We start from the raw sequence: 24643 nt of genomic DNA, 5'->3' as shown, positions 1-24643 counted from the left end.
ATTGATACTCTACAAAGCAATAGTGCATCCTGACCTCATGTTGCTGCTTTTATAATCTCCTCCTCAGGCTGCTGTCAGGTGACTGAGGAGCGGGTAAGCTCTTTAACTGGCCAGGACATCGTGACCTCACACTGACCTTTCACCTGGCTGCTCACCGGCCAATCACTGCTCAGTCCTGGTCTGCAGAGACTCACACAAAAAATGTGAAGAGAAAATCTCGACTAACACGAAGACAAACACTCTCATTGTTGCATATTTCATTGCTTTTGGATGCAAATGTTCTGCTGGACGTATTTTAGACGCCTACAATAGTCAGTATCAGTTCATGTGAACGCTGTATTTAGAATATCTTCACAGCTCTGTCACACCTCAACCTTAGAATCTCAGTTCTCAACACGTATCTTGTTTGTTTGATCTGTAATAAAAAACAAAGTATTTCCCAAAAAGTCAAACTATTGAGTGGAGGGGAAGTCTAAGATGCTGCTGGTAGATGATTCATTCATTCATTTAGAAAACACATAGTTGTGCATATTCTTCTGTCTCTTTACAACAAAAGCTCGATATCAGCATCCTGAAATAAAGGTTTCTGGACTCTTATTGTGAAGTCTTAAAGAGCTCCAGGCTGTGCTCTGACATCACAGGAGCCCTCGGCTCAGTGTTCTTCAGCGTCTGCATGTTAAATTACACGATGGATCGAGAGAGTACAGGGCGGCGTGGGCTGGGTGCAGTGTGGTCGGAGCCGGAGGAGCTAATAATAAACAAAACCGGTGCACGCTCCAACATTTAACGGCACAATCGTTCAGTAACTCATAATCAGAGACGAGGTCAGCCCACCCACCAGGATCTCATGTGGTCCTCTAGGAGATATCTTCATAACTCAGAGGTATTCTTTATAAGCAGAACAGACACTTCAACTGTTGGATTGTTTTAAATGTTAATCTGAAGATTTTAAATTATATTTTGAATTAAAAAGACATCAACACTGTAAATACATTAGAAAGCTTATTCCCAGATGACAAAGCTAGCGTTGTGCTAGCTTCTCATTCACAAGGATTTATGAGACTTTTATCATAATTAAATGTGAAGAGAGATTTATTTTAAATGAATAAAAGTCGAATTATTAATATGCTAACTTTACTGTTGGGTTGAATGTATTAAATTTATTTTACTTAATTTAATTTACATGAAAAAAAATGTGAATATTCTTTGTAGTTAAAGCGGAAAATTTACGAGAAAAAAACACAAATTTACGAGAAATTAAAAATAATATTCTGTGATTATGAAGTCATACATTTACAAGAAAAAAATGTTAATTAAATATTGAATTGAAATCCTCGTGTTCCCTCTGTGATATGTAATCGGTGTGCATTGTATTTAGTTTTTATGTTGTTTTAGTTTTTTGTCGTCAGATAAATCTGAGTTTTGAGCGAGTTGAACGTCTTCAAAGATACTTGAACATGTTTTCTTTCATGTTCTTTAAAAAAAAGATATTTTGCGCTCAACAGCTCACACTTTATATAAAAGTATGAAATGATTTCTCCATTTTTGTATCTCCTCTATAAACCCTCCTCCTCTCGTTTGAACTTTCCATCACTATCTTTACGCTCCTTTTCTTTTAAATCTTTTGTTAAATGTCCACTCACTCCCTCCCTCCTTCCTTCCCTCACTCCCTCCCTCCTTCCTTCCCTCACTCCCTCCCTCACTCCCTCACTCCCTCTCCATCCTTCTAGAAACCGATCGGTCCTCCCTCCCTCTCACAACGATCCCTCCCTCCTCCAGTCGCTCCCCCCTTCATTCAGAGCTCCTTCTCTCTCTGCGTCCTCACCTCTTCGTCTGTTTGGTCGTAGGAAGGATGCTTCCCCGCAGTCTGCTGGGTCTGCTGGGTCTCCTCGCGCTCTGCAAAGGTAAGAAAAGCACCGACTGTTCTGTTTTATTCATCAGAGAGAATGTTTGAGGAGAGATTGATTGATTGATTGATTGATTAGTGAGTGATTGATTGATGAGAAACTGAGATAAAATAAAGTAGCAGACAAAAATAAAGTGACTGCAGACAGAAACAGCTCAGGAAGGAACAGATTATTTAAAGTCAACCCCTCCATCTGCTCCACTGTGATGTTTAAGTCTGGTGGTATGAAAGTAAATATACACCAGGACACACACACACACACACACTCACACACACTCTCACACACACACACACACACATGGTCTTCAGCTATTCATAGTGTACTAATGTGTGTGTGTGGGGCTGGACTGGGGCCATTTCCACCCTCTGGTGTTCAGGGTGGGGCGGGCGCTGAGGGGATGAGGCGTTTCTTTTATAGCAGCCTGATCCTACACTCCTGTGTGTGTGTGTGTGTGTGTGTGTGTGTGTGTGTGTGTGTGTGTGTGTGTGTGTGTGCTAATTGCAGAGCGGGGATCGCCAGCGACAACACTGCGAGGTTAGCTAACCCCGGTGTCACACCTTTTAGATGTTTTGGGGAATACCTGAGAGTAAAGATGAGAAGACGCAGGCGATTAGCTTAGCTTAGCATAAAGACTGGAAGCAGGGGGAAACAGCTAGCTTGGCTAAACTAAAAGGTACAAACTTCAGCCTACCAGCACCTTTAAAAGTCACTAATTAACACTTTATATCTTGTTAGTACAAACCGTACAGAAAGCAGGATGGAAAGACGATAATTTGTAGTTTTAAAAGGAAGAAAACTTCTACGACGAGCTCCTCTACGAGCTGCACAAGAGATTAAGAACTGCATTAAAAATGTCTTTCTTATAAAAAGTTGAAGTTACATAAAAAAGCTTCAGATGCGAGGCTAACTACGACCCCCATGGTGCATTGCAGCAACAAACATCCAATCAACAAGCTTTAAAGTTCTGTCATGAAACAAGTTTCTCGTCACGTATTTCCGTCTCAATTTGCAGCCAATTTGTGTCAACTAGCGTCTTTACTTTACTCTCGGTTACAGCGTATTATCTCCTGCACGTTTAAACAGTTTAAACTATTTAATGAAATAAAACTCAAAAAACTACTTCGTCAGGTTTAGTAGAAAACATCACGGTTTGTTTGAACACGACTATGTTTGTTACGTTGTTTAAGCTAAAGACGTGAAGAACAACGAGTCAACGGTGACTTTCTGTCTCACGCGGGACACGAACAGCCGGCTCCTTGTTGTCTAAAGCTTGTAGAGTGGATGTTTGTTGCTGCAATGCACCATGGGGGTCGTAGTTAGCCTTTATGTACCTTCAACTTTTTATAAGAAAGAAACAGATATTTTCTAATGCAGTTGTTAATGTTTTGTGCGAGGAGCTCGTCATAGAAGTTTTCTTCCTTTTAAAACTACAAATTATCGTCTTTCCATCCTGGTTCCTGTAGTTTATACCATCATATCTTCAGAAGTTTAAAAATAAACTTACAGATGTCTGCCAGGAAGGATAAAACGTCACTAAATGTACACCGGTCAGTCGGGATTAATTGGAGAGGAAACAACCAGCAACCCGTCCTCAGCTGGAGTTCAGAGTTTGCCGGCTAAAGACACTTTAAATAGGCTAGAGAGGCTCTGTGTTAGCTGGTTTAATCCGCCCATCATAGAGCTAAAGAGCTCCAAACGTCACTAACCAGACGAAGAACTGATCCCAGCAGCATCTTCCAGTCAGACGGCATGGAGCTCTGAACCTGAGAAGAGGATGAAGAGTGAGGAGAAGTTAACTGGGTCAGACGAGGAAAACATATCTATTAGATATCTATTTGACTCGGTGCATCACGTGTCTGCAGCTCACACATTTTATCGTTTCTCATCTTTGAGGGTTTTGAGTTAAAGTCGTGAGTTTCCTGCAGACGTGTGAATCATCTGCACGTGGAGCAGCTCTAACGTCGTCCCTCAGCTCTCGTTCTGACCCTAAAAGTCTTATTCGTGCGTCCAGGTCAGGAGGAGACCGGCGAGGCCGAGTCCTGTGACAACTTCACGGACCTGAACCTGTCGCACTGCTTCATGGGAACCAGCCTGTACGTCCGGCTGCTGCTCTACACCCGCTCCAACCTGGACTGCGGCCGCGAGCTCGACCACCACCGCCCGTCCTCCCAGCCGCTCTTCAACCTGTCCCGCCCCACCGCCTTCGTCATCCACGGCTACCGGCCCACCGGGGCGCCCCCCATCTGGATAGACCACCTGGTCCACCTGCTGGCCGAGCAGCAGGACATGAACGTGATCGTGGTGGACTGGAACAAGGGGGCGGCCAACCTCAACTACTTCATCGCCGTCAGCTACACCAGGGAGGCGGCTTACAACCTGACCGGCTTCATCGTCACCATGCAGGTGAGGCTCTGCGGCCTCTTTTAGCTCCTGGTTTGGTTTCTTTTGAGCATTTAGCAGCTAAATGGAGGTGGTGGAGACCAAGGACACCAGGACTGCTAATGAATCACCATGCTGCTCTGTAACAGCTGGATGTGAAACTTTAACAAATGTATTAAGTGAAAATATGTTAGTTTCAGTGTTTGTCGGGTTGTTCTTCTGCTCCCAAGAGGCCAAAACAAGCAATGAATGCAGCTTTAAAGAACTATGTAAACAAAACGTGTTCCTAAAACAAGCAGAATACTTTGTTTTTGTGTATTCAACCTCTTGACTCAAAGCTTTCAGGGTTCTTTAGGGCAGTGGTTCCCAGCCTGGGGTCCTGGCCCCCTTTAGACAAATAAAACAAGATGTCTACCTTGAAGGTGACTCCTTCTGCGTCGTGTGTCTGCAGGAGGAAGGAGCCTCTCTGAGCTCGGTGCACCTCATCGGCGTCAGTCTGGGAGCTCACCTGGCTGGATTTGTGGGAGCGAACCTGAAGGGGAAGATCGGACGGATCACAGGTAACTAAACGGAGAAGGTAACCGCTCCGAGGGTGTGAGGGGGAAGCACAGAAGAGACGAGACTTAAAACCACTGATAAATGGTGAAAACAGAAACTACAGCTAGAAGACTGTGAATAAAACATGTCACATATAAATGGTTTCATTTTCACTCATTTGCGGCGGTGGAATTAACGTTATTGCAGATTCTGTCACTCAGACGTGTAACATGTTTAAACCCTCCGTCCTCGTCCCCTCCAGGTCTGGACCCGGCGGGGCCGATGTTCACCAGCGCCACACCGGAGGAGAGGCTGGACCCGTCAGACGCCATGTTTGTGGACGTGCTTCACACCGACATGAACTGTGAGTTCAGCTTCACCACCTTCTGCCTTCAGTCTGCTGTTTGACTCGACACAGGTTTGAGATGTGGAACATCAACACACGTTCTGCTCACGGAAGCTTCGTTTGTTTGTATTTGCAGCATTTGGGCTGCAAGGAACTCACGGTCACATTGACTTCTACGCCAACGGTGGAGCCGACCAGCCAGGGTGTCCCAAAACCATCTTTGCAGGTCAACACACACACACACACACACACACACACACTGAATGACTCGTCACCTGCTCACTGTGGTGCTTTGTCTCCCACAGGTAAATCTTATTTCGTGTGTGACCACCAGCGCTCGGTGTTCCTGTTCCTGTGCTCCCTGAACCGGACCTGCAGCCTCACGGGTTACCCCTGCTCGTCCTACAGCGACTTCCTGGAGGGCCGCTGCCTGCAGTGCGAGACCTTCAAACCGGCGTCCTGCCCCGTGCTCGGTAGGTGGACACACGTAGAAACTGTGGGGGAAGTAGATGTGTCACGGTTTAGTTATCAGACTGTTAGAGACAAAACACAGAGGAGGAGAACTCCATTACAACCAGTTTGTTTGTTTGTTCGTTCGTTCGTTTATTCATTCATTTATTTATTTATCTAATTTATTTATTAGTTTGTTCTTATCATATTGATTGGTTTTCATGTTTCATCTATTGTTTTATTTCTCTTGTTTTATTGCTTTGCTTTGTTTGTCAAAGCACTTTGTAAACTCTCTTTTTAAAGGTGCTACATAAATAAAGTTATTGTTATTATTGTTGTTATTATTATTGTTATTATTATTATTATTATTATTGTTATTATTGTTGTTATTATTATTATTATTGGCATTTACTAAACTTGCCCACAGATCCTTTTTTTTAAATCTTTACTTGTTTTTGTATACTATGCATGTATATTTATAAATAATAATAATATTTATAAAAGTAGACCTGTTACAAACACAAGCTTGGCATCTGCTCGTGTGTGTGTGTGTGTGTGTGTGTGTGTGTGTGTGTGTGTGTGTGTCTCACCTGCAGGTTATGATGTGAGTCAGTGGAGGGAGACTCTTCTGCAACTGGGACAAACCAAAGTCTTCTTCAGCACCACAGCAACGCTGCCCTACAGGAGTGAGTCAACACACATCATACTGTAGTACTACAGTATAGTAGTACACTGTAGTACTACAGTATAGTACTGTACTATAGTACTGTAGTAGAAGAGAGTACATGTGACCTCAAGTACTGTACTTAAGTACACATGTGAGGTACTTTATTTTGAGTATTTTCCTCTTAGATTTCTGCTTCTACCTACAATGAAGGTGTGTGTGTGTGTGTGTGTGTGTGTGTGTGTGTGTGTGTGTGTGTGTGTGTGTGTGTGTGTGTGGCAGAGCTGAACTACAGAGTGGACATGGTGACCTGGAACCAGTACCTCCGCTGGGGGGTCGTCTACATCCGGCTGCACAACGGCAGAAACTTCACCGAGGTCCGAATAGACCAGTGAGTCCGTCAGCTTAAATCCACGCGAGTTCACACGTCACACAGACAGTAAATAAAACTAAAAGATGTCCTCCTCCTCTTTGTTTCTCCCAGTAAGCATCTCCGGTTCGAGCAGTACACCTCCACCAGGCTGCTGGCCCAGTTCGATGAGGACCTGCAGCAGGTCCAGAAGATCTCCATGCGCATCAACACCGGCAACGTGATCGGCCCGCGGTACAAAATCAGACTGCTGCGGATACGCTTCACTCCGCTGGAGCGTCCCGAGAGGTCGGTGCTGAACCCAGACCTGTTCCCTAAATTAGGTTTTATTTTATTAGGTTTCACACATTTCAGAACTAATTGTTCTTCTTCTTCTCTGTCAGGCCTCGAATGTGCCGTTATGACATCATCATGGAGGAGAACATGGAGGTGGCGTTTCGACCTCTGCCCTGCAACACCCACCTCTGACTCCCCGACCAGTCTCTCTTCTTCCTCTTCTTCTTCTACTTCTTCTTCTTCCTCTCATGGAAACACATCTGAACTCACCCGGAACCCCAGAGTCCTCTCTGGGTGCTACAGGGTCTCCTGCAGGGGCCCGGACACAGGAGGAGCTGCAGCCTCCCGGACCGGAGGATGAACCCGACTGGAGCTGTTGGAAAAGAACTGAACCCTCTGGTGCTCGTCACCGTCTCTCTGCTGGTGCCGATGGGATTCTGTGAGGAAACAGCAACAAGATGAAGGAGAAGGCTGCAGCCGGAGAGACCTCAGGGATCAGGTCTAGACAAGTAATTTTGTTTTATTGGAAAAAAAAAACTTTATCTTTAATTAAAAAATAATAAAACATATGAACTATTCCACCTAGATTAAGACCCTGTGAGGTTGAAACTGTTAGTTTACTTTAAAATGACACAATGTGAAAATGTTTTTAATAATCAGCTCTCGCTCTGGATTCTAAAAGACATTTGTGATGTCGGCGATCGTCCAACAAAAAGAATGTGAAAGCATTCAATTTCCTGTTATTGATCCGTCTCAGTGAAGTTACAGAGATGAGTATGAACACAGCTTCTTACCTCCGTGTGCCTTCGACGTGTGCCAGTGACGCTGCTATCATCATCATCATCATCATGTTATCATGTTATCATGTTTGTCCAACAGAGAAACATTAAACCAGTCATGAGCTGTTTTACTTCAGAACCGTATTTATGTAAATTGTGAGCCTTTATTCTGAAACAAGTCGCTGAGGAAGTGTTTGTAGTTTGTTTATTTGGGGATGAATAACCAGCAGGTTTTTACTTCAAGAATGTTCATCTGTTGGAAAGTGTTTTAGGGACTCGAGTCAGTAAATGTTGTAACTGTTAACGACTGAGCAGCCAGAACAAACATGTAGAACTCAAGAAAAAATGTGTTTGAAACCTGAACTGTTGTCTTTTTTATGATGTATTTTCACCCGCGGTTTGAAATAAATGTTCATTTGAGAAAAACATGTATTTTTACATTTTTACATATTCATCATATCTTGTGCTTTAAAGCTCATCGCTGAGCCCAGTGAAAACATTTCTCTGGAGAAAAAACACATTTCTCAGTATTTGTGCAAAACAAATTTAAAAAGAGTTAATTTAACAGTTTCATTGCTGGATAATCTATAATTATATGTTAAAAATGACCCGGTCACTAACCAACAAATAGGACTCATTGAGACTCAAGACAAAATCGAAATGACAAAATGTTTTATTTATTCAGCAACACTGTCGTGTGTCACCAACAGAAGTGATACAACAAAAATCAAGACAACAGAACTTCAATAAGCAGATAAACCGTCACTGGATGTGTTGGTCACCTGACTGCAGGACTAAATGAATAAACAATCATTTTTATTTGTATTTTATCAACTTCATTTCCGCTTCTGCGAGATCTCTGCTGATGAATCTGTGGATGTTTCAAACCAACATTTATCCTGATAAACGACTGATTAAAAAAAAATAAAAAATAAAGACCAAACATCTATAGAGACAAAGCGTGAAATGAGAAGATAGAGACATCAATGTGAGAGACAGAAGTAAACAAAGATGGACGTCAGAACAGGTGCTGCTCTTCTTCTTCTTCACAGTTTGAGACGACTGCGACACAACTCGGCCTCGAGACGAAGACGAGCTCTTTTTAATTGGCTGCTTGTTTTAAAAAGAGAAAACCAGCAGCAGCCGATCGGGGATACCGTCCCAGTGTCCAATCACCAGTTAGGACCTACGAATGGTAGAGATAGAGGAGAGAGAGAGAGAGAGACAGAGAGAGACAGAGAGAGACAGAGACAGAGGAGGTCAGAGAGATCCGGGTCACGGTTGTCGGGCAGAAACAACAGAAGAGGATTTGAGCCGGTGTGAACGGAGAAAGAGAGAAGACGGGATTTGGAGCTCAGGTGTGATTAGAAGCTGAGCGACGGGGGAACTCTCCTTTAAAGAGTCACGTGTGAAGTCAACAGTCAGGAGGAGCATGAAGAGTTTAACCGACATGATTAAATTTAATGTATTAATTTATTTTATATATTTTATTTTAATTTATTTTAATTATTATATTTTATTTATTTATCTTTGTGATTATTCTGGGACCTAATTCCAAGTAAATCTTTATTGTTTAAATTAATTTGACCCGTTTAAAAATAATATAAACATACCAAGATGTGCCGACCGATCGACGGTGTCGCACTCATCGATCCGATCTCTTGATTTAAGCAACAAACTTAAACTTCAGCGCGAGTGAAGAAGACATGAAGATAGAACATCAGTTCAGTTAAACTTTGAGCAGTTTTGGAAAAATGTAAATTGTTTTAGATTAGATTCAGATTCAACTTTATTGTTGTTTTATTGTAAACATACAATGAATTTAAATATTCCATGAAAGAAACGTTGTAAAATGATCGAGTATGTCGTCTATTATAGTCCTCAAATAACAGTAACTGGTGCCTTTCTGTTGATTATAGATATTTAATCTCCAAGTATGGAAACACATTCCCGCTGAAAAGATGAAAAGTTAGACTTCATGATGAACATATCCCCATGAGAAGTTTAAATGATGAGACAGAAAGTCATAATAATGAGCGGATTGGTGGGAACGGGCTTCCAGAGAAACCTCGGTCTGCGTTAGTTCTCAGAGTCTCGTTACCTTCGGGGTTGTTGTGGTTGTTCGGCCGCCTCATCGGTCTGATCGGGTTGACGGGCCGAGTGTTCCTGCGTTGGGCGGCGTAGGGAGCTCCTCTCCTTGGTCCCTGAAGACGGAGACAGAAAGGTTAGAGTCACGTGATCCCCATCAGACGGATCACGTGACTCTCTCTAAAGGCTCACCGCGAGTCCTTCTCGTCTCCGGCTCTGCTCCTCTGACCAGCTGGAGAAGCCTTCGTCCTCCGTCTGAGACATCTCGTCCTGGTCGCTGTACTCGAACCCCGGCTCACTGACGGAGACATCAGCACAAAGTACACATTACATTTAGAGGAAACGCTCGACGGGTCTGTTTTACTTCTTTTGTTTGTGAGCGTTTCTGCTTCACTGCAGCGTAAACAATCAACAGTTTGGGGACAAAATAAAGTGATTCATTGATATTTTGTGCTAAAGTCGCTAACTTCCTGCTGGACTCCTCCCTGCAGCGCTCTATTAGCACAACGTTAGGCCTGATAACTGACGACAGTGAGCGTAATGTCACCTGCTGGGCCCCGGGGGGCGCTGTGACATGCTGCTCCCTGATATGGTGACTTTAACCCCCTCCAGCCTCTCCTGTCTCCTCCTCTCCAGGTCGTGCCTCAGGTCGCCCGGGCCTCGAACTGGCTGTCAACACGCATCAAGAACGTACATTTATTCTTAATTCATCAAAGTATCATCAACGGTCTGGTGATTGTAGGATGCAGAGTATTAAAGATGGAGCTCTTTCTTTACCTGCAAGACTCCCAGTCTGGAGAACAGAGGCTCGTCGTCGTCATCATCGAGCAGCGAGTTTATATTTAAACTGAAGCCTCTGCAGAAGAACAAAGTATTTACACAACTTAAAGCAAGAGGTTTAAACATTTAGAAACTACTAACTTGACACAGTAGTTAAAGGTACAAAGATGACTAAATAAAAACTTAAAGGTTTGCTCAAAAGGCAGATTCACAGAGAGTCTTTATCTAAGCTAGAGTTGTCGTTGATATTGTTCTTTACTTTTGTTCAGAGTTAAAGAGGAACAGAGAACAGAGACGTACCGGTTGGAGCTGAACCTCTCGTCCAGCGTCAGCTCCTCAGACTCGTCCTCAGAGTAGCCGCCGGTTTGTGGAGTTGAGAATCGCTCGCTGAGAGAGACCCCGTCGTCTCTGAAATACTGCTCTGCAGACACAAACAGGAAACACTTTAATATCAGGAGTTGTAGTTTCACATCAGAGTAACTGGAGTCTCTCTTCACAGATTACAAAGAAGACTAAATCTGATTCTGTCAAGAGTTTAGAGACGCTTCCTTATTACGTGACCTCCTAACGTTATAAATATTAGACTATATATATATATATATATATATATATATATATATAGATATATATATATATCTATATATATATATATATATCTATATATATATATATATATATAGATATAGATATCTATATATATATATATATATAGATATCTATATATATATATATATATATATATAGATATATATATATATATATATATAGATATCTATATACATCTATATCTATATCTATATCTATAGATATAGATATAGATATATATATATATATATATCATATATATCATATAGGCCTTCTCTGCTGGCCTAGACACTGACAGAATCCCAGACTTATAGCTATAAACATCACGCTCACATAGAACCTCAGATCTTTCCTCTCATGTTGGTTTTAAAATGACAACTTAAATACAAAACGAATGACTGAAGAACCACAGACACACTGGCAGCTGACCTTTGACGTGGTGCACCAGCATGATGATTTCCTGGGCGAAGGCCCCGGTGTGCGCGGCGGACTCCCGGTAAGTCCCGGAGTGCTCCAGCATGGGCAGGAAGTCCAGACGCTGGCGGCCCACGTTGACCAGGTCTAGAGAGAGCTGCCGGTCTGAGGAGTAACACAGCGAGCTGCAGGGGAGGAGGAGGAGGAGGAGGAATGAAACCATCACAGCTCACACTGGTTCACATCAACACAGGACGTTAGCTCATGTTCAGGTTCAACAGGAGGAAGACGCTGCAGCGTTTTAAAGTCATGTTACAGGTTTAAAGGACTGGCTAACTCCCTCTGTGACTCATTTACTTCTTAGAAAAGTCTCTGTGGCTCCGATTACTGCGGCCAGAAGACAAGTAGCTTAAAGTCCTGACAGACAGAATATTAATGTTCTATACTTTAGCCATAATACTTCACATCACATCTGGGTAAATAAAGACAAATAAACGTCTTTACCTTACCTGACGAACTTACCTTTCACAGAGATCCACAACTGATAATGTCTAAAATAACTAAAGCTACATGAACACGACTGAGTTTATAAATCTAGAGACTTAAAGGAAATAAACACGTTGCTCATCCCGGAGGTGTTGTTCAACACTCTACAGCCACTTTGCTCAACTGTCTGTTCTGAAATGTCCTAACTAGGTAAACTTGAGCCGTGTTGCACACGTTCAGTATCAATCGGGCAAAAAGCTTCAAGTGGAAGCCGGAGGAGAAATAAAAAGATGGCTCCTCTCTTTCAGACAGGTGAGATAAACGTCGGGTGAAAGTTCACACTTCTTCTCTAGTTTGATCCGTTAATGTGTCGGACTCATTGGTCTCAGTTCATCATCTCGTACGACCTTTCCTTCGGCCATCTTGTCTGATGTCGATCGGTGATCTCTGCCTCTCGGTTTGATTGATCCTCCGTTTACTTGTGGAGACTCTTCTGGTCCATTTCTGCTTTTAACTGAAGACATTTTCATTCCTCCCTCGTTCCAGCTTCCTTTTCTCTTCTCAACAGCACTGACGTTTGTGTTTCTTCTTCTTCTTTTCCAGATTTGTTGATAATGTTTATGGCTTTGATTTCTGCTGATGCTGCGGTTTCTCCTTCATCCACATCGTTCTTCGATTTCGTTTGTCGTTACAGCTCCGGCGCCGCTCCAGTTCTTCAGCATTGATGCTGTTTTTGTTTCAAGGCTTTAACCAGCACTGATATTTAATCTCATGGCTTTGATTTCTCCTTTCGATGGCACAGCGATGAGGCTGCAATCCGTTCATCATCATGACGATGTTCGTGGCTGTAAATTTGCAACAGCGTTGATGATGTTTCAGTTTCTCCTATTTAACAGCGTTCATGTTCACGTTCACGGCTTCAACTTCTTCTTCACAATGAGAATGAATCCTGAAGTCAGTGATGTTGTTGATGGCAAAGCTCGTCTTCTTCATCAGCCACTCTGACGAGGAGCTGATGTTCAGTTCCTTTTCTTGCTGTAAGTGATTTCTTGTCTTCCTTTGGTTCCTCTGAGTTCCTGAAGTCTCCTCAGCTGTTCATGTTCGTCTGAACTTGGATGCATCTCAGCACTCACACTGTGAATCCTCCAGAGACAAGTTTAATAAACACTCTATCTGGACAATGAAGGCGGTTGCTCTTCTTAAAGCCACAAACACTCCCAGCTCATCCACAGGGTGGGAGAACCTGGCAGAACATGTTTCTGACCATAGCTGGTGTTGTTGGTCTTCACTTCCTCTCGCTGTCTGCAGCTTCTCTTTAGTTCCAAACATGTGGACCAGCAGCTCCCGTAAAGCTCAAAGACGCTCTCATCTTCCCGTCACATATCCTGAGTTATGTCGTTAAAACACCCCCCCCCTTCATCGCAGGGCTTTTCTTCCTTTGACAATTCCTTCCTCTGGTGTGCTGAGGGATGTTTCTTAATCCTTCCACACATTCAAATCTTTGACTTCTGTCAACAGTTTGACCAAAATGCAGCTGAAGAAATGATTCAGAGAATCATCATAAATGCCAACTGTGCAAATCCGCTCAACCTGAGGCCACACGTGTCGCGTCAATCAGGAGGTTAATGATGTCCTCCTTCCATGTTCAGTCCAACAACTCTGGACTTCACTTGAGTGATGACAGACAGCAACATGCCTTCAGACATCCTTCTCTTTGTGCCGGGTGCGTCTCTTCACGAGTGACAGAGAACCAAAGCCCGGTTCAGGTCTTCTCAATACGATCTTCTAGATGCAGGAACTGGTCCGTTTCTGCAGCGAACTCCTCCTCACGCACACCAGCGCGATGTTAGAGTCTTGCTTCTTCTGTGGTCGGCGTGGGGCTGAATCCTGACCGGTCAACCTCTCGTATGTCGTCTTCTCCGTCTGCCTTCCAGCTCGCTGAGATTTGGATTAAAAAAGCCAAAACACAGAGCACCGTTGAGGAGAACGCAGACGTTACGATGCTTTTCTGTCAGCCATCATTCATCTTTAAAATCCAGTCTTCTGCTGTTGGAGGTGCTCTTCTGTCTGTTGCTTTGTGCGTCTCATCAGTTCATCAGCATAAAGATGTGAGTGAATGCCTCTTATATCCTCGTGTTAATGTGGAATCATAAAAGGATTTGCAGGTGATGCCACCTCGTATGTAACACGGTCACGTTCCCAAAGACATCTGACATCTCTTCAGTGATGTTTACTTCAACCGGGGTTTGATTTCTTCCGGAGGCTTCGACATCGACGGCAGTAAAGCGTCTCTGCCTGCTGTAAAAACACCAGGTTTCCTGTGAGGGAGACTTCTCCTTTGGAGAAAACTTCTGCGAGGCATCCTGACGCAAAAGCAGCCAATAAAAAGTTTGTACCACGAGGGATCACCTTTACAGCAGAGGTACAAACACAATGCAGCTCAATGAAGATGAACGTTGCGTCCTGTGATTTCTTTCTTCTTCCGTCAGCAGCTTTCAGTGAACTTAAAAAGAAGTGTGAACTTTCCCCTCTCACCCTTCAGAATTAGATTTTTTTGTTTAACACTCTACCTGTTATTGTTTACGGGTCGGCTCATGTCGACTTTGATGGTTAGCGTTTCCTCCGTTACGACGGCCATGTTGTTGGGTTTCTGATCGCTCCACCCTCGCTGCCTCTGCCGGGGCATTTTAGGGTCCAGGATGTTCCTCTGCAGGTGCCGCTCTTCCTCCGGCCAGTCGGGCTCCGCGTCGACGGGGTCCTCGTTAACGTCTCCCCTGAAGGGTCGGTACCCCGGTCTTTGCTCTTCGTGAGGAAGATCTTGGTATCCTTGTGAGGACGGCTGAACGCGTGGTTGAGTCCTGGGCGGTCCGGTTCTTCCACCCTGACCGCGGCTGAACTGCCCTCTCGCTGGCTGAGACCCACCGTTCCCCCGGTGGTTCACGGGACCCTCTCGATTACCGTATCTCACGGGGTTCGGTCTCTCTTGCGGCGCGGGGTTCCTCCTAGTTTCATGATAGTTGGGGTCCCTCCAGTTATCTTGGCGTCCTCTTGCATCTTCCCGATCATCCAACCTGCTGTCCGGCGTCCTGAAACGCTCCTGAGACGAGCTCACCTGACGGGGACTCCTCTGACGATCAAAGTCGGGGTCGAGATCTCTGCGATCGTCAAATTGTTCCCACCGTGGCGGCTCCTTGCTGTCGGCGATGCCGTGATCGTGTTCAACGACGAGCGGTCCAGAGTGCCGAGTGTCTCCTCCAAACCTACCTCTGGGTGAGTCCACCCCAAAGTCCTCCTCATTCCTGTACCTGTGACAGCATAAGAGGAGGTGACATGGTTCAACAATTATTCATGCTCATTATTCAACTTCACATCTGGTTTTAAATGTTCATTAGCTTTGGACACAACAAGTCTACATCAAATATCTGATTTAGGTATTTATCGACAACAGAAGACATGCAGATGTTCTCTAAAGAATCAGAAGAAGTTGAAAGCAGGAAGAGTTTAAGCCATGCAGACGACTAGTTAGAAAAAAGGTGTGATGACAAGCAATGAGCAATTTTTCGCTATGGGAAAATTAGAAAGATGAGAATCCTCTGCATTCTTCGTTTCCTTTTCGACAGTGCTGCAAAGCATTTTGCTTAAAATTTACCCAAGGTGAGTGGCGTCATCCATTTCTCTCCTTTGCCTTTTAAAGGTGGGGTTCCTCTCCTGATGGGAGTCCTCTCTTCGTCTGTCTCTGTAAGGACCCTGTGCAGGCTTCCTTCCTCTTTCCCTACCTGCTCCCCCTCTTTGGTCCTCCGACCTCCCACTGGGACTGAGGTCCCTGAACCTCCCTCGACCTCGGCCCTGCTCCTCTCTCCTCGAGCTGATCCCCGGCTCTCTCTGTTGGTGGTCCGGGTGAGGCCTCGGCGTCAGCGGCAATTTTTCCCTCGCCAACCTCGGAGGCGACTGAAGGAACCTCTCCCTGTTTTCATATCTCTGGAAGAGCTCTCTAAACCCTCCTCTGCGTCTTCCTCCACCCCCTCCTCCTCCTCCATCATCATGCAGTGGGGAAAGCCTTCGGTCTTCATCAAAGCTCGTCACACTATGACGTGGCGACGGCCTCTGGCGGTAAAACTCCTCCTGGTTCGGATGGCGTTGATGCCCAAAGTGACGGTCGTCTGGGAAAGGAGAGGTTCTCCTCGGGGCTTCAGGGTGCATGTCTTCCCTGACGTAGTTCCAGTGCTCTTCAGGATCTTCTCGGGAGCGGTGGCTCCTCTGCGACGGATTCCCGTCGAGTTCTGCAACGACTTTGTGAGGATCAAAGTCTGGTTCCTCCCACGGGAACCTCCTAAAAGAGTAAACGTTGAAAAAGTCATGTCACAACCTCAGTAAGACATAAATCAAGTCATTCATTTATGTACACATAGGTAGAAATTAATACGTTTTAACTCGTATATAAAAATGAAATAATGTTGATGCAATTACCTGTAACGTGGTGATCTGGACCGTGGTCTTGACATTTGTCAACCTTTAAGGAAAGGAGAGTTTTTAGTTTAACCTGCCAATTGAGAGCATGACAGCTTGTCTTTCTGATCCACATTTACAGTTAATTGCACAAAATAATATTAAGCTGGGTGCAGATTGAGTGGGTTAATTCTGGTCGCAATAATAATACAACCAAAGCTTAATTATGGATGTTAACCTAACTTAAAATGTAAACTATTAAAGTTATTGTTCTTTATTTGTTGACAAACTTAGCCGTTAGCAGCTAACTTTGCAGACGCACACAAGCTAACTTTAGCCACAAGCTCTATTGAGTTTAGATGGACATCAAGCTAACGTTTAGCTTGCTAACGCTAAAGCTAGCTAGCAGCTAACATTACTTAATCAGTTGTCTTACCTTCGTCCTCGTCGCGCGCCAGGCTACCGCGGCTAACGTTAGCTAAAGCGATGACAAATACGGCAATAACACACGATATAACCGTTTGTACTTTCGGAATAAAAAGCCTATTTATTGCCAGATTTAACCCCAAAGTTAAAGCTAAATGTGCTGTGTTTTTCCCATTAAAGTCTGCAAGAAAATGGCTGTAGTCGATCCTCAAACTGCCGAGAAACTGTACGGGTCCGGCACTTCCGCCACGGTCTTTTCAGAATAAAACTATTAGGTGTGAAAATCCACATTTGAGCATAAAAAAAACCACATCACGCTATTAAATGGAAAAATGTGTAAATATGAATTAATAGTAATATATTTAGAGAGTTTCTTCTGTTATAACTGTTCAGTATCAATTACAAAATACTGTACTCACATTACTCTGAAAAGGTAATTTGCTGCCCTGCCATTGGCTAAGAATGAACCCCCATTTCTCAGTCTTTTATGATTATTTGCATAAATATACAAACGTTGTGGTTATTTGCCAACATTATTATTCAAACTGCTCTTGTGTTCAGATAACACATCCGATGTGTAAGATTCTACCAGAAAAAGGATGTAAATGATGGAAGGAAACATTATCAATTTAAGCCCATAGTCTTGAAATAGTGAGTAAAATGTTTGATTTATGTCATAATTCTGTTTTAGTTTTTCCTGGCTGAAACAGCGATGTGTTCCCAAACATTTATAATTACTCAATTATGTAAAGCACGCCGAGCGGCTACGGAATCCCGTAAACAATAATATATACAAAATAGGTGTTTTGAGCTACAACATATAAAAGTTAATTTACCTTTAGTAAAGGTCATTAGTTGAGTCTCAAGGTTTGTTAGATGTGTTAATGCAGAACGTGAGACTGGACGGCGAATTAGTAGGAAAATATGTGTTGGTGTTGGCTTTGATGGTGTTGCCATTCTCTCCCTAGGCTGGTCTTGAATGCGTTGACTGAGGAGGCACTAACTGTGACTTGACTCAGGCTGTTCCATACTGGTGTTGTGCTAGGGTTAGGGTTAGGGTTAGGGTTAGGGTTAGGGTTAGGGGCTAGGGTTAATGACAAACAAAACTGCACAATGGCCACGAGACTTCAAAATAACCGAAACCAGCACCCGACAGTCACAGGTAGCTACAGCATTAACACATAGAAGTCCTTGACGCTTGATGTCGAGACTTATTCATTTTATAGTAAATACAGTAACAGTGATGTCATTTATAAGAGACACGCGTAGATCTGCGTGGTACGGATCATATGCTGAATCAACGGAAGTCAGAATGGCACCTGCTCAGTAAATAAACGCTGTATGTGTAGTTGGAGACTGAGACTACGTGTGAGAATTATTAATGCTGGTGGTCAGGGCGTAAGTAAAGAGAGATTATAATAGTTGGGCCGTTCATCAAACATTTACAAAAGTCCTCTTTATCCGATCCTTCCACCACCAGAGGCTCATAGAGGTTTACACAGGGTCTTAATAGGGAGTCATGTGTAATGTTCCAGTCTTACTGTTCTGTTTGGACGTCCCGGGACAGGCGACCCCTCCTGCTCACAGACTGAAACCAGCGGTGCAGAACATTTAGAAAAGGTTCCTCTGCTTTACTTACCTTCAGGATGAGCTCATGCGCGTTCAGTCTGTGAGAGAAGACAAAGCCCCCCCTGATGGCTCGCCAAATGTTGTGTTTTTTCCTCTGTCGATGATCGGTGGCCTGGACTGTGAAGTTGATTTAACCTCAATATCTAAAAGCTGGTTTAATACTTAGTTGCTATCTGACTCGTGCATTACACAGAATACAAGCAAACCGAGTTGTCCGGACTCAACTGACTAGAACAAAGAATTGTAACTTACTTTATAACTTCGCCACCCCCCATTCATGATGACCCCCCCCCCCCTCTTACTCATCAGCTCTCAATGTTCCTCTAAACAGTCATTTCGTTCATCAGGAATACAGTAGGGATTCATAACGGTTTTTCGGATCCCGTTTCCCCGGGGCGTGTGGGACAGCTGGACCGATGAGATGTACTGTGGTTCACTAATTAATCAATCTCATGAGGGACACCTGTCAGAGGATCCTAGTGGTCCTTGTTCCTCGTCATAATAACTCTCAACAGGAATGCAGGCCAGTGTCCAGTATCTATGCATCTACTATGTACGGGCCTATGTGCTGCTTGGATTTTAGCTTTAAATCTTTCCCCGGCTTTGTCTCAGTTCCCCCCCCCCCCCCTCCTTCTTCTTAATTCATGCTCCTGCCAAACTTCCGAAGGTCATAGTGACCCAAGATGCGCCGGACGGTCTGGTCCTGGCGCCTATACACAAAGGACATCCTGTTTCCTGAAATACATGAACCATGTGAGTAATCCTATGTCTGTGACTATATGACTCTGCAGGGGCATGAACTGAGTTTGATACCAAAGAGTATAAATGAAAGATTATAAACTCAGAACCAAAAGAATATGGTTGTAAACGCATCCATTCTACAGATAGATGAATAAACACATATGATAACCCTGGAGCAAATAACATAGTGGCAAACGCATACATGTTTCCTCCCTCAATAACTATTAACCATTTTTATTTTGACAGCTGAATATTCAGTTCCTAATAGTATGTAAATATGATAAACGTTGTAATATCTTCAGATCAATACATCTGAGCAGGAATCTCAAGTAAAAAAACAAACAATGATTCAACTTTTGCAGATCAGTTTTAATTTCAGTGCAGCATAAAGTCGACACACAGTGAGATATAATGATAAATAAAAGTGGCTGCGTTAAGCTCTACACTACATTTCATACGTCCCTCGTTACGAATGTCAAAGATCAAACATCTCATACAGTTTTGAATCTTTACCGTCTCCCTTCATGTCCTCACTCCAAAGTGTCTGTTCGCCATTTTTATACGATTATTTATTATTCATCCAGCTCACCGACACGAATGGCTTGATGAAGTTTATTGTTCTTTTTCAGCAGTTATCCATGCACCACATCTACTATGATATATTCCACCAAGCTGCAGTGTCACAGAGTTAAATAATATTGTGTCCTTTATTATTATCTTTTACTTCATGTACAAGGGGGAACCTGGAGACCGATGAGCTTCAGCAGAATCTGGAGGAACAACGAGCTGACACAGCGAGAGAAGGAACGTGACACAATGAGCTGAAGGTTGCAGCAGTGACGAGAAAACACGTTGCATTTCCCCTCAACGTGGCACCTCGGAGCAGCAGCAGAGCCGCTTTTCCACAACAAGAGCTTCCTTTGCACCCGTCCCTGTGGAAGGTTGATTTATAACGGCATGAAGAAGAGTTTAAATATACTCCGCGTTGTACTTTAAGGCTGATTCAAGTGTTTTTGGACTGCTCTGAGGCAGAACAATCACATAGATGAAAGTTTAAAAGCACTAAAGGAATGTTAATAGTCGTCACCAGGATGGCGTACATGGCACCGGACCACATGATGTCACTGAACAGTCGGACTGTTGGGATTTTTAAAGGCTGACTCACGCATCCTGTTGACAATTTATTAGCCCAAAAAACGGAATAAATTACATTGAAAAAGAAATGTGTAGAGTTTGGTTGGTGGCTGGTCACAGACACTAAAGGAATTAAATGTTCTGCACCAGAATACCTGGTCCCAGACCATAATGTAGTGTCTGGCCTGGCTATTGGCCCTGATCCTCCACACGGTACACCTGGAGGCCTTTGTGGCCCCCGGCTGGTCATCCGACCTGATCTACCTGAACAGGTGCAGCTGTGAATCAAACACAGACTTTCCTTAAGGGGGGGGTGTTTGTAGTTCTTGTTTCAGGGTCTTTTTTAGTGGAAAAGAGGCTTTTAAAACAGCTAAAGTGTCACATGCTGGGTGACACACGGAGGACGGGGCTACAGAGGTTTAAGGCCTCAGAGGTGATGAGAAAGGTGGAGACGGCTGTTTAACACCAGACTCTGTTCTGAATGGCGAGGTATATTTAAGCTGTGGGGGGGGGGGGGGTACAAGCGTCTTCAGAGCAGTGAAACACACGACTTCTGTGAGTGCACACTATTAAACTGCAGCTGTAGCGTGGTGACAGTCAGTGCCAGACAAATACACAACACACTGTGTCAACATGTACCTCCACCTGCAGGTGGAAACGCAGGACGTGTTCATCTCGTCCTCGCTGTGGATCGTCCATCGATCGAAGGACGAGCAGCAGGAAGAAACTGAAGCCAAAGCGACAGGCGAAGTGTTTCTGGGTTATAGTATAGTCGTTGATGGTGAGTTTCTTTACAGCAGACTGAGGGGTTTGTCGTTACGTAGGAGCAGAGCCGATCAGAGTTTAAATAAACACACAGGAACCATCAGACACACAGAGGGAGAGACTCCCACACACTGTTCAAGTACACGACTACGACCATTAACAGCTCAACTATAGTTCCTCACTGGAGACGCTACACGGGATTCACACAACAGTGTCTGTTTTTTTTCTTTTACTGCCTCCCCTCCAGATAAACTGCTACAGAGGCCGACTCCTCCGCCCGTCAGGTCTATTTACAGAGTTCTACAAAAAGCAGGCATGAGAGAGGTTAAAGCGGGCGATACCTTTGAGTTATATTTTGTGGCAGTGCAGCTGGGCAACACCAACAGATGAGACGAGGAGCAGATGGATGTCTGGAGTCTGGGAATTTTGTGATGCAAAAAAATATGTTTTCTATTGAGTTCTATTGATGCACATAATTAAACAATTTATAGCCCAACAACTAAATTATATCAGAAAAACTAATAATATTGACTGTTCCTCAGCAGAATGACACCAGACCATAATGTAGGGAGGTACTGTAAAGTGTATTAAATATATATATATAACTTATATAAATAATAAGTTGGGTTGATGGCTGATCATTAACACTAAAGGAATTTAGTATTCTTCCCCAGAATGATGCGTGCAGATTTAATCTGACGCTGAACTTTAATCCTCATAAGTTGTATAAGTGTTTACAGTGGTTTGACAACATGCAACAGCTTCCTTCTCTGTCACATACACCACGTCATTACATACACTTCACATTATTTGCATGATTTCTGTGTTTGTGAGAGTCTAAACTGCCCATTTGCACCGCCTCAAAATGTGTCCAGAAGCTTAACTGTTACGCGAGGTTTTGGTGATACAGATGTGAGATCAGTTGTTCGGCGTTCGTTCCTCGTGGAGATGTTGATTGTTGCTGCTGCTGCAGAGAGAAGCGGTCGGCCTCTTGGTCTGTTCGTCCTGTTTCGACAGAAACCGGCCGGCTCCTGAGAGAGAGAGAGAGAGAGAGAATATAAACCCGCTCAAACCTGTTTGTGTTTTTAATCTGTGATGTATTTATGACTCACTAAAACCCGTCACAGACGTGTATTTATGTCCGACTCAGCGAAATGTGACTTCATGCACAATATTCTATCTGATAATATTATTTAAAACTTTAGTTCAATGCAACTTTTATGAATTACTGCAGACACTGAGATCAACAACCCGGTGCTGGAAGAGCTTCAAACAGCTGGTTGATAAGAGGCGGCGGGTCTCTACCTGGCTACTGGACGTCCAGTTTGCTCGGCCCGATGCTGTGGATGAGCTGAGAGGATTCAGAGGCGGCGCTGTACGCTTGAATCAGCAGGTTCTTGTTGAGGTCGTCGACCCCGCTGCTGGCCTGCAGTTTGGGGTAAGCGGGCGTCTCGCTGACCTGTTGCTGTCCTCGGCCGTGGGCCTCCAGGTCCATCAGGTGCTCCAGGGTGCAGCCCTCCGTCCCCTCTGTGAGCGGGGAAAACTCATGAGCGCTGGGCTGCTCGTCCCTGGACACTGGACTGATGGAGACAGATGGAGAACTTCAAGACACAATGATGACAGAGACAGGATATCTCATTAATTCATTTTACACACAGGTTTCTTCATGAAGAGATGTGCAACATGAGATCGGGATGAAAGCTGTCTCCATGTTTGTGTATTCTTTTTTAGAAATTCTTCCTTCATCTCAGAAACCCGAAACACAACTTTGTCTGTTTGGTGAGCAGGCGGTAACCTCCGGTTCTGCAGTGAAGCCAAAGCTTCATGTGTTAAAGCTGCATTCTCTCTAGTATCCACCAGGGGGCGACTCCTCTGGTTGTATAGAAGTCTATGAGAAAATGACTCTACTTCTCTCTTGATTTATTACCTCAGTAAACATTGTAAACATGAGTTTATGGTCTCAATCTCTAGTTTCAAGTCTTCTTCAATACAGCATGATGTTCATTTAGTACATTATGGTCCATTTAGAGTCAAACAGACCATAAAGCAGGGGATGCTTTAGGGCGGGGCTACACGGTGATTGACAGGTCTCTACCAGAGACATATACGGTGTCTCTACGTTACTCCTCCTCAGTCCACATATGGTCACTTCCTGTTCACTGGTTGCAAAAAAAGCCCAATATGCCGACAGCCGTAAAGATGGCGACGGCGAAATCACCGAACTCGAGGCTTCAAAAACATCCACAAACCAACGAGTGACGTCACGATGACTGCGTCCACTTCTTACAGTCAGTGGACGAGCAGCATGTGATGACAATGAAATGCAAGACTGGATAAAGAAAGTCTGATTGGTACGTGGGGAGTCACCTCAATGCAGACGGAGACGACACCTAGGAAGACACGTGGGACAAACAGAGACAAACGAAGACGTCTCACCTGACGTCCATGGACTGGACTCCGTCAGACAGCTCCTCCACAAAGCCCTTATTCTCCAGGGGTCCCAGCATGATGATGGGGGCTTCGGCTGGAGTCGGGACGTCCTCCTCCGACGGGACCGCCGCCTCCGGCCTCAAGTCAGACGCTGCAAACACACAGTGTCCTTTAAAAAGTCACGCTTCTCTGGGAAGATTAAACGGTGGAACGTTATTAGAGAGGAGACGTAGAAGGCCTGATTCAGGAATCTCTGACACGAGAAGCTTCCTAAAGAAGGACAGAAACAAGTTCGGACAAATAGAGAAGAGATAAATAATAAGAGATATATAAAATAAAAGAGCAATCAAACTCAAAACTACAGTTGAAGTGATGAATGATATATTCTGATGTTATGTGCAGTCAGTAACTGGCTGCTTGTTTGTCACAGATTCAATAAAACAAGTGAAGCAGCAGTTTCGTTGTTGAGACATTTCTTGATTATTTATTTGTCCGGTTTGATGAGTCTCTCCAGCTCTGAGCTGATAACAAGCAGCTGCAGCGTGAAGCCTCTTTGGGGTTCAGAGAGTTTACTCCTGCTGCTGTGTGCTCGGTGTGGCTCTCCTTTAAAGCACCAGGAGGCGCTGTCCTCCCGCCTGTGTAGCACTGCTGACTCACACTGCAGCTGAGACGCTTTCATTAAAGAGAAAACAAATCATGCTAATTATGTAAGAAAAGTTCACATCCAATTAAAACAACAACAACACGTGGTGAAGATGGATTGAATGAGTCTTGAAATGAGCAAGAGAACAATAAATAAAGACAAAATAACTCAATATATCAGGGAGCTTGTTAGTCTCCAGGAGGGAGTTTTTAGTCCTTTTAACCTTAAAGATATCATCTTATATGTAAATCCAGATGATGGCGCGCTTAAACAACATTTTATATGTCAAACGTTTCATTCATAAACAGAAAGTTTGAACCTTTTCTCTTAGTCTGAACAAAAAAGTGGAAACTGAAGGAACCTTTGTT

General features: G+C 43.9%; 3 protein-coding genes across 3 annotated transcripts in view; 1 reads left to right on the top strand and 2 right to left on the bottom strand.

Annotated features, from left to right (window-relative positions):
- Positions 1-1852: 1852 nt before the first annotated feature.
- On the top strand, positions 1853-7121 carry lipib (lipase, member Ib). The gene is made up of 10 exons (XM_076080713.1): positions 1853-1904; positions 3919-4310; positions 4738-4846; positions 5086-5187; positions 5306-5395; positions 5475-5642; positions 6216-6305; positions 6566-6674; positions 6768-6941; positions 7037-7121. The coding sequence occupies exons 1-10, from the start codon at positions 1853-1855 to the stop codon at positions 7119-7121; spliced, it is 1371 nt and encodes a 456-aa protein (XP_075936828.1).
- Positions 7122-8363: 1242 nt separating this feature from the next.
- On the bottom strand, positions 8364-17143 carry LOC142937750 (uncharacterized). The gene is made up of 11 exons (XM_076080829.1): positions 16944-17143; positions 16529-16571; positions 15711-16391; positions 14632-15366; positions 11591-11760; positions 10877-10997; positions 10574-10652; positions 10344-10465; positions 9989-10094; positions 9810-9912; positions 8364-8894 (listed from the first exon to the last, which is right to left on the bottom strand). Exons 2-11 carry the CDS (start codon positions 16561-16563, stop codon positions 8881-8883), a joined length of 2166 nt encoding a protein of 721 aa, XP_075936944.1. The 5' UTR covers positions 16564-16571; positions 16944-17143; the 3' UTR covers positions 8364-8880.
- Positions 17144-22511: 5368 nt separating this feature from the next.
- The window catches only part of map7d2b (MAP7 domain containing 2b), a 19510-nt gene continuing 17378 nt past the window's right edge, over positions 22512-24643 (bottom strand). The window contains 2 exon segments of the mRNA XM_076080789.1: positions 22512-22803; positions 23639-23783. Of these exon segments, the coding sequence (XP_075936904.1) occupies positions 22512-22803; positions 23639-23783 (437 nt within the window).

This window comes from Anarhichas minor, unplaced genomic scaffold, assembly GCF_050575085.1.
Source record: "Anarhichas minor isolate MPS153535 unplaced genomic scaffold, ASM5057508v1 ptg000074l, whole genome shotgun sequence".
NCBI classification, from domain to species: domain Eukaryota; kingdom Metazoa; phylum Chordata; class Actinopteri; order Perciformes; family Anarhichadidae; genus Anarhichas; species Anarhichas minor.
The sequence above is the reverse complement of the archived record's forward strand: the minus strand, read 5'-3'. Positions and strand labels throughout refer to the sequence as shown.

What these genes read in the sequence shown, in the direction of transcription:
- lipib (XM_076080713.1), top strand. Translation starts at nt 1,853, where the DNA reads ATGCTTCCCCGCAGTCTGCTGGGTCTGCTGGGTCTCCTCGCGCTCTGC. An exon ending in TCCCAAAACCATCTTTGCAG is followed by an intron (nt 5,396 to 5,474) that starts GTCAACACACAC and finishes TGTCTCCCACAG; the next exon opens with GTAAATCTTATTTCGTGTGT. An exon ending in ACCGAGGTCCGAATAGACCA is followed by an intron (nt 6,675 to 6,767) that starts GTGAGTCCGTCA and finishes TGTTTCTCCCAG; the next exon opens with TAAGCATCTCCGGTTCGAGC.
- LOC142937750 (XM_076080829.1), bottom strand. Translation starts at nt 16,563, where the DNA reads ATGTCAAGACCACGGTCCAGATCACCACGTTACAG. An exon ending in GATGACGCCACTCACCTTGG is followed by an intron (nt 15,367 to 15,710) that starts GTAAATTTTAAG and finishes ATGCTGTCACAG; the next exon opens with GTACAGGAATGAGGAGGACT. An exon ending in GAGAGGTTCAGCTCCAACCG is followed by an intron (nt 10,653 to 10,876) that starts GTACGTCTCTGT and finishes GTTCTTCTGCAG; the next exon opens with AGGCTTCAGTTTAAATATAA.